Here is a 14,761-nt window from a genome sequence, read left to right on the forward strand (position 1 = left end):
TCATCCTCTAACAATTCTTTAAAGCACCCGGTATCAGAAAAAGCATACAAATATCTTTCAGCATACAACATACATAATGGCATATCAGTAGAAAAATAGCATTGAAATCAAAACTTCCCGAGATTGAAAATAAAAACCAATATAATCGATTTTATTTTTACAATAAAGGTTTTTAATCATGCAGTACATTCATATTTTACCAAGCATTCAGAGTTCCATGAAGGCGTTAAGGAGTTAATGCTAAACAGCACGTAGAGGCTTCAACGCCTACTAGGAACAGCATTCTCTTTCACTGAGGAGTCAAAATAGCTTCCTTAATTAATTCTGGTCATTCTAGTTCTGCCAGCCATTACTGTGGGGTTATAGTATTACACAATTTACATCAAAGCTTAAGTCTTCTATTTAAAAAAAAAACAGATACCAAAGATGGAGTCACCTGCTGATGATCTTAAGGGAAAAAAATGGCTTATCAGCAAAGGCAGCACAACGCACGTAGGTAGATCTAGTGTAAAACAAATCGGAGAGGCTTGCCAAAAATGCAGCATTTAAAAGAAATAAAAACACAAACCTTCTCTCTCACTCTGAAAGCAACTGGCCACATGACAAAAAGATAAAAGAAACTAAATCACAACACAAATTTGCTATACCTCTTTTATGCAACTCTCTCAATGGAATGCCATCTCCTCCCCCATCGTATGGTAAATAAGGATCAGAAGATACTTCCATGAGCTTGACAAAAGGGGCTTTAAGAGCACAACAGCCTCACGGTTTCTTATAGCACAGTAGCAGGCTGGGAAGCTGCCATATTCAATCAGGATTTGGACTGTGTGCGGCTTATTGCAGCAACTCTGTTCTTCCACGTTCGATGATGTCATCAAAGGGAAATTATTGCAGCCTGGTTGCTACTGACTACAAACTAGGAGTGCTTAAAGGCAGAACAGCAGATTTAATTTATGAAATCTGGTGTTTCTGAAGGTGACTAAGCAGAATAAACTGGTTTAAGGAAATCCAAGCTAAATCAAGCAATATCAGCTTCTAAGCACTAAGTCTAAGCACTGAAAAGGCAGCCATACCAGCCTTACAGCTTGTTTTTTATACAGTCCAAATATTAGATTCATTTCTCTAAGAAAAGAATAATAAATATAACCTCTTCTATCTAATGCTCACTTTTTATGTTTAGATCTAGATCTGTAAACTATTACAAAGTAACAGACACAACTCACAAAATGGCTTAAAATAATTAATTTATATTCCCATTCAAAAAATGGAAAATTTGCAGCCATTTAGTATATTTCATTTTAAGAACACCATTGTAATCACTTAACCAATGCAAAAATCTAAGTAAAACTTTCTAGTTTTAAAGCTTAAAGGTTTTAAAGCTTAAACTATTGAGATTTACAACTGTGGTATGAAACATAGAATTGGTATGCGTATCACTTTTCATATTTTTTAAGCCTGGAAATAAACAGCTGAATTAAACTTTTGAATCTCATGCGTATCAGGATAGTGGCTTCTGCTTCTGCAACATACTAGTTTGAAAATGAGTGAATAACGAAGAGACTCAACATAAGGATTTTTGGCAACCGAAGAAGGAATGTTATTATTTTTAGAAGCCCAATTGTGGTTTTAAGCTTTAAAAATGCTTGGCAAGTTTTAGAGTTCAAGTATACTAAGTAAGGATCTTCATTTCTACAGCAGAAAAATGCTAGACATATTATTGTTCATTATTTTCAAAATCATATCCAAGAGATTGTTGTGGAATAATCCAAATTTGAACAGAGGCAGAGGAGGGGGAGGGCAAGGGGGAGGGGGAGAGGGAGACTGGTCTGCCTTAGCAATCCTCAGAGATACATACTACCAATTCAAGATCTTTAAGAGATCCAATGTTTGAAGTGAAACCAACAACTACAACTCTACTTGATATGAAATAGAAGGAAGGCTAGCATTAAATAACTAAAGTGTGGAATACAGAATTGACATATCCAATTTTAGAAAAACAATGGATCTACATTTTGAGAACCATAACACATATTTCTCATATAAGAATGAAGTTAATTCATCAGAAAATTCAATTTCTTATCCACTGGATCTTGTACAGCTATAACTGATTTCGTTTCAATTCACAATTCATAGACTAATAAAATTTTGGAAAGAAGTGTAACTATTGAATATCAGGATATGAGTCTGTTATTTGTTTCTTAAAAGTCTTTCTTTTCTAAAATATAAAAGTTTAAAAATGAGAGGATGTAGCAGTATGTTAAGACAAGCTTAATTAATTAATCTTGACACTCAATGGCCATTATATGAATCTGTTTTGCTTTCTATTAGTCATTTTTATATCCACTTTTATATAGCAATGATAATCAAATATAGCAATGATTACATTTATCAATAAGTAATATAAAATTGATGTATAAAATTGATGATATAAATAAATGCTTCAATAAAGGACTCAAAATATACAGCTTTAATAATTAGAATTTAAATTATTTAAGTCAATTGCTTCTAATTGTTAAAAAATGCCAATCCCACTTTAAATATATTATTTCAGGGAGCATGCATTATTGTTCCACTTAGTCAAGATATCAAATTTATTTCCATTATTTATTATTTTGGGCCCCTTAGTAAATCTATCTATATATTAAAACTCTAGTTCCTATAACCTTTAACTAGATGAAACAGTTGCTCGATAGAGCAACGATTTTTGAGGTAAGGTATCTCAAATGGGCTAACTTACAGAAGTATCCAAAATCCACAATCCATGACTCTTGTGGAATTGAAATTTGGCAAATTTTACAAAATATTTTATAATATAAATATTACCATAAAATAGTTTATGATATAATACAAAATGTCATAAAACACTTCCAGAGGTCAACTCCTATTGTTTGAGTCTGCAATACAGTTTAACATGAGTTACTTTCAAGCCAGATACATTTCTGAATATATCCCTGAATTTTTAAAGATATTTCCAATATTTCAGAAGCTCTGACATTGTTGAAGGCATTTATTTATTTATTTATTTAGCATATGGCATATCACACATAGACTAACAATATATATATTACCATTTCACCTAGATTAGTAAAACACAATATAAATATTCAAAAGATGTAAGTTCAAATACCAATATCTAGGCCATTTAACTATTGAAGCACAGCAAATCAGATACTGGACTGGTATATGCCCTCAACTTACATCCAGTCAGGATGTGATCTACAGTTTAACATGTGACTCCAGTTACATTGAGGGAAGCATACTATGCAGATGCCATGTGAGGTGTGAATCATATTCAGGGTTGTCCACTGCTGATATAGTAGTTTCAAAGCTTGGCATTGTTTTTGTGGGGTTATTTATGTCTTCCTATATCTGGATGTTCAGCAGCCATTTGGCTTTCCATTGGGAATCAATGTTAAAGCTGTTGGGCAAATGTTATGCAAGTGCTAGTGGAGGTTTCCTGGATTTGAGTCTTCCGGCTGATAAATGAGGAAAGTTGGCATGCGTTGGTAGGAGTGAGATGTTCATAATTTTTCTGTATTATCTCACTAGTGCATCTTGCCTTTGTAAAGCTGGCAGTGCTATATGGCTCAGAACAAGAAGCCAGCAAGTCGGAGTGGTTTTAATACATTTGTTTATAATCCTCATGGTGTCGCTGACTCTGGCATCTACCTAACTAGTATGGCAGTTGTTAAGCCATGCAGGGGCACTGTATTCTCTAAGTCAGGGGTGTCAAACTTGCAGCATCACCTTGTTGTCATGTGACATATTGCGACTTTCTTCAATTGCTAAAATAGGGTGGGCATGGCCAGCGCGTGATGCATCCAGCCATGGGCCGCAAGTTTGACACCCCTGTTCTAGGTGTATCTTATAGGAAAGACTTGGTACAATTTTGTTCCAAGTACTTTGGATGCAGATTATAGGGGAATAAGTTGTTGTTTAATAGACCTTTGGGGCTTCATATGCCACTTTATTGTTAAGATAGACGCAGAGTTACCATTTTGCTTAAGAGTGAGCCTGCAGTCTGTGAAGAATTTTCCCAAGATTTTAAGATCTTTGGACAGGAGATTGTCAGCTAACCTCCATGTGTTTTTCTTATACTGCTATACCAAATCATCCATGTATTCAAATTTGCATCCCCTTATCGCGGCGTATCTGATATGTATAAGTTGAATAGTATAGGTGCCATTACAGAGCCCTGTGGGAGGCCATTGTTTAATCTTCTTACCTTAAATTGTCCCCATTATCTGAAAGGAACTATCACTCAGCATGTTATTAATTAGCGGGCAGAAATTTTTGCAGGGATATGGCAGAGTTTGTACAACAACCCATTCTTCCAAACTGTGTGTATGCCGCAGTTAAGTCTACAAAAATGGCCATGGTTTTAAGACCTCATTGGAAACCTACTTCAATATAACCTGTTAGGATTAGCACCTGGTCTGCACAGTTCCTGTCTTGTCAGAAGACGGCTTATTCCATGGGCAGATGTTCCTCTATTATGGGACCTATTCTGTTTATAATTAATCTTTCCAGGAATTTGTAACAGATCAAAAGGGCGACTGAGTGTAGCTTTCAATTCTGCCTTTAGTTTGCCAGGTTTTAGAAGTGATATTATTTTAGCTTTTTTGAATTCTGGTGGGAGGCAGCTACTGGAAACTATGTCTGAGAGGAATTTACCAGTCCAATTCTGCATGCACCTCCTGGAGTTTATCAGAATTCTGGATGAATGCCATCAAAGCCTGGTGCTTTACCACATTCCAGAGTAGTAATGGCAGTGTCAATTTCCTTTACAGAGAAGGAACAAGGGCTTTCAGAAAGCGTTCAGCCCCACTGCTGAAAAGCTGAAAGCGCTTTCTTGATTATAGTGGCGTGTCCTTTCATCCTTGGAACTTTGGAGAGAGATACAACTCAGGAGTCTATTTGGTCAGGAGTTACATTGGGTATTTGTTCTGTGGGTTGTCTAACTTCACCCAGTTTCCTTAATAGGCTGCAAGGTTTTCTGCTGTATTTGCTGAAATTTCATGATTCTGTGTATTGTTTCCACTTCTTACTTCAAGCTGCATCCAAGCTGTATAAGAGAAGAATATCTGGTAGAGTCCTTCAGTCTCTTTGTTCCAATCTGAGATGTACTCTCTTCTAAATCCTCAAGGAATATGTCTTTTTGCACAGGTGATTATTGCCTTCATAAATCTATAATATAGTGCTGAATACTTGGGTGGAATTTACTGCATAGTTTTATCAAGATTTGAAGGCACTGAAGAATCTATATGGAAATATTTCTGAGACGATGACCCAATGGGTCACAGGTTGTCTAATTTCAGTTAACAGTAACACTGTGAAGCACAGAATATCTTGTGACATTGCACCACTAGTGATAAGATAGGTTGGATTTAAAATAGCTAAGTGTGGCAATTATTAGGTATTTATTCTGACAGGAAAAGAAAGCTATTTCCAGTAAGCTGGTTTAATTCAAAACAAATGTATAACAAAGCATAGTCATATCTTTAGTTTGCTATGATTGGAAACACCAATGCATCCTACAGAAAATGTATCTATTATCAGTCACAAGCAAATTGTTTAAAATCGTATTTCTGGTTGCTCACAAAAAAAGTACTACTGCACATGGAAAACTGGTAAGCGTTCCCCAATTAACTAGACATTTTATCTCAGATTGCAGCACCAGTAAGTTTTGCTCTCAAAATGAAGCTTAAGTTCCTGCTTTGCATTACATCCACTCCATTTCCAGGTTCTTCTGAGTTTTTTTATTACCTACAGTTGTGATATCTGAATTTAGCAATTATAGCTATCACAGCTCATAATTTGCCTCTAAATCCAAATCAAAGACCTAATTCAGCTCATGTTTGCAATTGTAATTGGAGACAAACAATGATTTGCACTAATCATAGTTCTCCCAATTTAGAGGTTATATCTAAAACTATAGAAATCAGAACCAGGAAATGTAAGAGGCATTGGGATGCATGCGCTCAAGCTGTAGCTCCAAATACAAGAAAATCATATGACATATTACAGTTATTTGTTTCATTTTATCTTACTACATTTTTATAAAAAAGTCAATTTCTATTCTGAATGCACCACTGCCTCTAAAAAGGTTATACCATAATGCTAGATTAGAGCAGGGGATGCGTGTTGGGAAACAGGTTGTGCAAGTGGCGGGCAAGTGCACAAAGCTTCATTTGTGCATGCGCAGGAACTAGGTTGCATGCACAAAACCATGCCCACCACTGCCATCACTGCTACTGCTGCAGGTCCATGGAATTAGAAGGGTTACGGACTAATTAGAAAGGTCAGGGACCAAGGAATTAGAAAGTGTTAGAGGATATAAATAAAATTAATTAATTAAAGAACATATACAACAGTAATATACAGACTCACCAATACATATGTCACCGTCTAATAAATTGTCATCCTCAGAGGTCTGGAAATCCATGATAACACCAGCTCCATCTAGCAATTCTTCATCACTACTAGCACTAGTTATGCTGTTGTAACTATTTCTATAGTAACCTCTATGGAACAATTGTTCAGACTCCATTTAGCTTCCTTTGTAAGCTAAAAAAAGAAGACAAATAATTAGATGTACACTTCTTTTTAAAGAGAAAAAACAAAAAGGATTTTTGAAGTAATATACATGTTAAAAGTGGAATATTTCAATGAAGCTATAATTAACAGAGAGTGAGGGGTCCTTGATGCTCTTTCAGCTTAGTTGTTGTCTTGCAAACATTTAATTAGCCAGTAGCATCATCAATGCTAGTCCTGTGCTAGTCCACTAGCTCACGTTACCTAGTTTGGGCAATGAAATTTATGAAAGAAAACAACCCCACTCAGAGGACTCCCTCATGTCAACTCTGAGCTACAAATTTCTCCCTTATTGTTAACAGAAAGTATTATTCAGACAGGAGCAGATGCTGAAAATTATTTAAAAGCAGATTTGAGATTTTTTTTAATGAAGTTTTGACTTTAATATTTTGAATGCTTCTGGCACTAATGTATTATTTATACTACAAAAACTACAGAACTTCAAAAACAATTTTCACTGCCAAAAACATTTTTTGAAATCTACAGAAAATACAACTTAAGAAAATACAACATTTCCAAAAATGATGACTGAAGGGAAGATTTCTTAATGGAAGGACAGAAAAAAGATAAACATATAAAATATAAGGCATGTATGAAGGGAGCTTCTTTTGAGCAATGGAAAAAAGGAGGACTGAATAAGTATAAGACAGAAAAATGGAAAGTATAAGTGTGATGAGAACAAATTTCTAGCAAATTAACCTGAGGACATATTTTGTATCTAATGGTGATTTGACTAATTCATAATTTTCTATCAGACAATCTTCATAATTATAACACCTGAGTTTCAATGCAGGTAGTCCTTGACTTACAGTGATTCATTTAGTGACCAAAGTTACAATGGCACTGCAAAAAGTGACATTACCATTTTTTCACACTTATGACTACAGCATCCCCCTGGTTACATGATCAAAATTCAGACACTTGACAACTGGCATGTATTTATGACAGTTGCACTATTCCATGTGCAACCTCCTCAGGTGGCTAATGACAAGCGAAGTCAACAGGGGAAGCCAGATTCACTTAACAAGTGTATGATTCACTTAACTGCAGTCATTTTCCTAACAACTGTGGCAAAAAGATAATAAAATGGGGCACAACTCACTTAACAACTGCCTTCTGTCTTAGCAACAGAAATTTTGGGCTCCATTGTGGTCATGGTCATCTGTAGTTTACAGCACCATTGCCCTAATTCACTAAAGCATAATAAGCAGAAGACATTCAACCTTCAACAAGTAGAAAGTTTTGCTTGCAGGTTTGCTCTTAACATTTGCAAGGAGGGAAATTGGTGAAATCTTTATGCTCAGAACATGGGAAATGGTCCCTGAATTTCAGCTAATATTAAATATGTGTGTCTATTGTTTTTAAATTTAACATGCTATACTGATGTATATTACATAAAAGTGGAATTCACGCAATCTTGGAATCAACATGTTTGCTGAGTTTGTCTGGAACTAATTAATTTTATGATATACAGATTGCCACTGAATTTAATTCTATTTTGTAATTCATCACGTTAAAACACATTTTTTAAGAAATGGCTTTGAAACTGTATTATTGGAACTTTTATTTTCAGTTCTTCATCTAACAATATTCAACATGGAACATTCTCTTTTCCTAGCAGCCTCACACAGCAACAATATTTTTTTTTGTATTATCTATAATGAAATCTTTGTCCACTCATTTGCTAACAAAACAGAGTCCATGGAGGCAGTGGGGTGGATGGGTTTGCAGACAGCAGCATAATTCTAGAAACAATCATGGTAACATGAATGTGTCATAATCAAGTGCTACATTCACATTTCCTCACATTTCCACACATTTAGAAGTACTTCTTTGAAAATAATTCAGTAGCACTACACAGCCCAATTACCACATAACCAAGTACATTCACTCTAATTTTTTTCCTATCACAATGAACTATAATCTTTAAGACAAACTAAGTTAGCAGCTATGCATTTAGCAGCTTTGGGTCTGAAAACTTTGCTATATATAATTTATATGTACATACCATTCTCAAACCCAATTGGGTTGATTGAAAGTATTGTGAAGTAATCTGCATAAGCAAGAAATATGTTACCTTAAATTAAAAAATAAAAATAAAAGTATCAGTAAGGGCTTTAACCACAGAACTACTGTAAAAGTCGAATAAAAAAAGATACAATATTTCTCCTCGTTTCACACTTCAAGATGGGATCCCCTTGAAAGATGAATTTGCTGTATAAATACATGCCAGTAGCCAAATCCTAAATTTTGATCACATGACCATGGGGACGTTGTAATGGTTTCAAGGGCAAGGACCAGTTCTAAGTTACTTTTTTTAGCACTGTCATAACTTTGAATCGTTCTTAAACAAATGGACATAAGTTGATGACTATCTGTGTAGTCATTCTTTCCATTCAGTTAAAACATTGGTTTCTTATACCACAGTAATTGCTTGGTGTCACTTAAAATTTAATCCATGATCCCTTCTTTTCTGATATTTCTACCATCAATTGTTTTATTTATTTGCAAGGTTTACAAGCCATTTTAAATGTATCAATAAATAAAACATTTTAAGGAGTCTACAATATGCTATCTTTGAAAAATTCAGATTGAAAACAAAAATGAATCAGAACAATATAAATAATATCGGGCAAATCTGTAAGAAAAAGAAAAACCTAAAAACTGTGAATATCACACTTAGTGGGCTATCAATAAAAATACTATTTCTGTGCAGATTAAGCCCTAGCCAGAGAATTCCAGCTCTCTGGCCTGATGGGACTGCTTTAATATGTTTTAATGGACCTTTCTAGTCAGGAAGGAAGGAGCCATTCTGATGTCTGAGCATCTGAATTCTCTATCAGACTCCAAAAAGTATACAGGTAGTTGTTGACTTAAGACTACAGTTGAGCCCAAAATTTCTGTTGCTAAGTGAGACAATTGTTAAGTAAATTTTGCTCCATTTTACGACCTCTCTTGCCACAATTGTTAAGTGAATCACTGCAGTTGTTAAATTACTAATATGGTTGTTAACTGAATATGGCTTTTCCATTGACTTTGCTTGTCAAAAGGGTGCAAAAGGTGATTACATGACCTTGGGACACTGCAACCGTCATAAATGTAGAATCATGTGACTATGGGGATACTGCAATAGTTATAAGTGTGAAAAACGGTTATAAATCACTTTTTTCAATGCCACTGTAACTTTGAACAGTCACTAAATGTACTGCTTGAAGTCAAGGACTTCCTGTACTATACAGGTGTTATGTGGGCACACCATGGAACTCTATTACTGAACATATCACTGCATTATGGACCAGCTGAAGCTTCAGAATTCTCTTCAAGGACATATAGCACTTTGTGATTATATAAGTAGAAGGGGACTAAGGCATGAGTGACCATAAGCAATACCTCTTGATCTAGGAATTGGTACCACTGGTGCATAAGAGATAATTGTGCAAAGCTTCTCCTGACCACGCTGCCATCTGCTCGACTGTTACCCATCCAGAATCAATTATAGAAAAACACTGGATTTTGCCCTTAAAGCTCACCATCACTCAGTCTTATCAAGGTTGAGCTGAAGCCAATTCCTGCTCATCCAGACCTACACACCCTCCAGGCCTGAGAAAGCACATCAACAGTATCACTTAAGTGGTTCAGGCATAGCTGTACCTGAATACGGTAAGATACTTAATTTTCATATTTCAGTTAAGTACAAATCAGATCAGAGGTTTCTAAATCTTTTCAGGACAGAAAAAATGATAGTTAAAAAAAATTATCAGAACCCCTAACTGACAGGGACATCTCTAGTGATAAAAAATGGGTTCATTTTGTTGGTCTTGGACTCCCACATAACCTCATCAAGTTCTTTTGAAAACTAGAAAAGTTGAAAAAAAACTTGAATTATTTTAAAGAAATCCAGAAAATTGAAAAATAGCAAAGTCGTTGCCAAACTAATTAGTACAATGGTCCATATTCAATCCCTGAATTTTACAAAATATTTAATTCATTCTTCTTGAATGACCATCTGTTATATTACGCATACATAATTACAACTCATGAGTGTCATATGACTTCAAAAAAATCTTATATTATAAAATCTTATTGAAAACTCATATGGTTAGCATTCCTAACATCCCTATGTATCCACAGTACTGCAGGGTTGGCTTATTTGCATTATTAACCCTAACATTTTGATTACCGCCAATAGGAAAATAACTTTCAATAATTTTTATTCCATAAGAAACTGGATAAAATCTATCAAATGTAAAAGCTATTCAATTCCACAAGCACAATAAAAAAGTTACAGATTTTTAATAGCAACAGCAGACTTATATACCACTTCATAGTACTTTACAGCTCCCTCTAAGTAGTTTACATTTAGCATATTTCCCCTAACAATCTGGGTCCTGATTTTACTGACCTTGGAAGAATGGAAGGCTGAGTCAACCATGAGCCAGTCAGGATCGAATTCCTTAATCCTTAATTGAACTTTTTAATCAAAAAGTTTTATAATAAAATTTGGGAACATTTTCAAGGAATATTAAGCTCTAACATACCAAATCTTTGGTATGTTAAGGCACATAATAAAAGGAGAACCCTGTATTGTTTATATCAGCTATAATAGCTATAGTATCTTGCTGAGCTGGATAGGTCTGTCCTACATCCTGCAGTAGGAAAATAGCATGGCAGGAAAAGAAATATAAGGACAATGATTATGCAACTTCAAAATTAGATTCAAAATTTGGAACAAAAGAAGATCAAGCACATAGTCAATTGGATTAAAACTTTTCTAGTGAAAGATGGCCTTACAGAAGTAGTTTCATATACATAATATTCTAAAACATGCTGTGCTAGGCTTAACCTGTCTCCAAAGTCACATCAAGGCAATGATTTTGGTTAAAACAGACAGCATTAAACATAGCCTAAAAATCATAACAACCTCCTCCTTTTGCTTTCTTGGGAAATTCAAGTAAATTTTAAAAGAAATATTATAGGAAGCATCCTACAGAAACATTTACCTATGCATGTCTTCTTTAATTCAGTTAAAATTAATCTTTCACAGGTATTATTCAATTCACAAGATACAATCGGCAATTTAATGAGGACATCTCTCACAGGATAGATTCCAAAAAAATATTCATGGAGCAAGGAAGAAATTACTGAATATCAGAAAGGTTGTCCACAGTTTTTCTTTTTCATCCATATAGTAGGGATATTTTGTCCAATAAGATACCATATAAAGTTCCTCCCTTTTTTCCAGAAAGGAGAAAAGGAGAGCAATAAAAAGTAAAGCAGCATTAAAGTCAAGTTTAAAATCCGTGTAAAAGATTGCCTTTATTTAAAAAAAAATGAATCACAGCACAACCTATGATTTCTAATGTGCTAAGAAACTCTCAGAATTTTCTGTAACTTAGGACTTCTTGTCCTAACATATCCAGAAAGCACCAGGATGAGGAACGCATTTCGCAGAGAAAAACTTTTATTAGTTAACCTCCTGCTACTATAAAGTCAAGGGTAGAACCATGCCTCAACTTACATTTTCGTTCCCGTTTTAAACGTAACATATATTGAAAGGCAGGCTTTCCTCCACCATCTCTCTTGCAGTTAAATGGCGGCGGGAGGTGGAGGGAGGAGGAGTATGTCTGTCTGGTTGAAGGATGCCGGCAACATCTCTAGCTAGACCGCATCTCTTTCATTCACGCACACCTACTGTAATGTTTGTCACACTCTAGTTCTGCGATTGCGTCTCTGAAAATGATCCCTGTCTCTATCCCCGATCTAGCGCCCAGGTAAAAATCCACCCTACCTGGCCGCGTGGCGCCGCCTGGTGATTCCCGGAGAGGTTCTCACGCATCCTCCTGCTCCTGCGCTAGGAAGAAAAAAAAACCACGATTCTGCGAGAAAGGGGGCGGGACTTCGTTGGAAGCAGGACCAATTTCTCGAGATCAAATCCTACCAACCAACCAAATGCCGACGCCGTTCGTGTTAGAGCTTTTTTTTTTTTTTTTTGACGGAAAAGTAAGCTTTCCGTGCTGCGCAAGCGCAACGAAGGACTCTCTAATTGGACTGGCACCAGAAGCCACCTTCCAATTGGTTTGCGACTTTGCGCATCCGCCTAGACTGGTTTGTCAAATACCCAGCGTAAACTTGTTGACCCTGTAGTAACAACGAGGGGTTTCTCAGTCCCATATCTGCCAGGTGTTTTAAGATTTGAATTTCCAGATAGGAGCTAATAGCCTGAACGACAACTGGAAGACACGTATATGAGGAAGATAGACAAACTTAAAATATATAGCTTGCATTTTAACACACACACACTTTCTAGTTTAACAAATGCAGTTTGTAGTTCCCCAAAATGTATGTCTATTAGTTTCCTAAATATTATTGCAAACCAGTACCTTTAACTCAATTTTACTTTTGTTTGCCTTAGAATCAGTGTTGATTCCTGGAAATTGCCTAGATTTTTGTCTCTGCAATTTCCTTCGCAAGATTTGGAAGTAATGTGCCATAGCCTTCTTCCAGGACTTAGAGGAGGGAGTAGCACAAGGTCTCCTAAATGATTTTGTGCTGAGGCTGGGCTAGGACTCAACAGTCTCCTAGTTTCTAGCCTGGTACTTTACCCATTTCTTAGAACAGGGCTGTCAAACTCCCGGCCCACAGGCTGGATGCATCATGCACTGGTCATGCCCACACCCAGTTTAGCAAAAAAGGGAAAAGTCCTGACACATCACATAACACCACCGTGACAATGTGAGTTTGACAGCCCTGTTTTAAGAGCATCTCAAAGATTAGTGGAGGATGAGGATCTGGAATGAGTGCTTGTAAAATAACGTTGATGGCACAACAGTAATTAAAATATAATTTTAAATCAATATTTAATAATTAACACTTTCAGTAGTAAGGATTTATTAACCTCTTCATGCTTTAAAATCAACACAGCCAAGGCAGAATTGTGCAGAGAACTAAATGAAAAACATATGATCTCTAGCAGAGATTCAAAATTATTTTTGAAAATTATCTAGAATTTCTACCTCCCAATCTGCCAAACCAACACAATAGTGGATCTGTTTAGCAGGACTGCAGTATTAGAAAAGATGTGAATGAATAGTGAACATGGAAACGATGTTCACTATTCATTTCAAACAAAACTCTGCATTTTGGGAAATGCTTTGCGCAGCAGAATCCCAGCCAACCAAATTATGTAGGCAAGTATAGATGGCTTTGATGAGATAAGGGCCCAAATGTACAGGTAAAATATATTTTGCTCTCATTCTAGGAAAAAGAATCATAAACCAGTTTTCTGGAGGGTTTTTTGGTGGGGGAGGGAGGGGTTGCTGCCTGGAAATACCAAGAGACTGTGAGTTCTACAAAACCATGATTTGTTTTTAATGGTAATGGTTCTTTTAAATGTTTTGTAACTTCATCAAGGATTTGTGTTTCTATATGACTGCTGAATTTGGTTAATTTGATAGGAGTGAGTTTCCTGACCTACTTTCCAAATTATGGATATCTGATAGCTGAATAAATCAAGGTATGGTAGTTTGACTTGGAAATAGGCAATTTTTAAACAGATTTCTGAAGTTTATAATTTTGCTTGGAAGATTTGAATATTATAACAATAGTTATAATATCCCGATTTTGTGATTAGTAAAGTTAATTGATTTTGATGGCAAAAGTTGTTCTCTCTAGCCATTTTAAGGAAATATTGAAGTGCAAGTAAGTAATGAAATGTTTCCAGTGAAAATTGTGGACATTTTTGCAGCAAAAATAAAAACAATTCTTACAAACCCATAAATTGGACCAAGGTAGATGGCTGGAGATAGGCATATGCAGTTCTAGTTTGTTCTTGACAATTTTAGAGTTAAGAAGCAAATTACTCTTAATATTGAAAGGATTAGAATTTTCTTCTGTGCTCATCTGAGTGCTTACTTTAAATGTGCCCATTGGGGTATTTACCTTCAATAAATTACATGATTTGTGGCTTGGTTTCCACTGAGTTAATACTTAAATTCTACATTTGTAGAATCAAGTATTTTCTTATTAGAAAAAACAATGAAGCCACATAATGTATAAAAAATTAGCTCAGAAATAAGCTTGTTTCGTCAACGGCTAATTTATATGCAAAAGAAATAATATAATAAGAATTAAGGTTCTGACTTAGTACACATAGCACCAACTCACGCCA

At 35.5% G+C, this 14,761-nt stretch overlaps 1 protein-coding gene across 9 annotated transcripts in view; it reads right to left on the reverse strand.

Annotated features, from left to right (window-relative positions):
* The window catches only part of CLCN3 (Cl-/H+ antiporter 3), a 43,881-nt gene extending 31,219 nt beyond the window's left edge, over positions 1-12,662 (reverse strand). For 2 of the 9 annotated variants that reach the window (XM_087936421.1, XM_026699698.2), the window contains exons 1-2: positions 12,383-12,662; positions 6,391-6,567 (exon numbers count right to left, since the gene is read on the reverse strand). In XM_087936421.1, the coding sequence (XP_087792547.1) occupies positions 6,391-6,550 (160 nt within the window). In that variant the 5' untranslated portion in view covers positions 6,551-6,567; positions 12,383-12,662. Of the gene's footprint in view, positions 1-187; positions 327-647; positions 830-6,390; positions 6,568-12,112; positions 12,349-12,382 lie in introns of those variants that run through there. The other 7 variants (XM_026699702.2, XM_026699699.2, XM_026699700.2 and 4 more) reach the window with 6 other exon arrangements.
* Between the last annotated feature and the right edge of the window lie 2,099 nt (positions 12,663-14,761).

Source organism: Pseudonaja textilis, chromosome 6 (assembly GCF_049901715.1).
Source record: "Pseudonaja textilis isolate UNSWEBS1 chromosome 6, rPseTex1.2, whole genome shotgun sequence".
Lineage (NCBI taxonomy): Eukaryota > Metazoa > Chordata > Lepidosauria > Squamata > Elapidae > Pseudonaja > Pseudonaja textilis.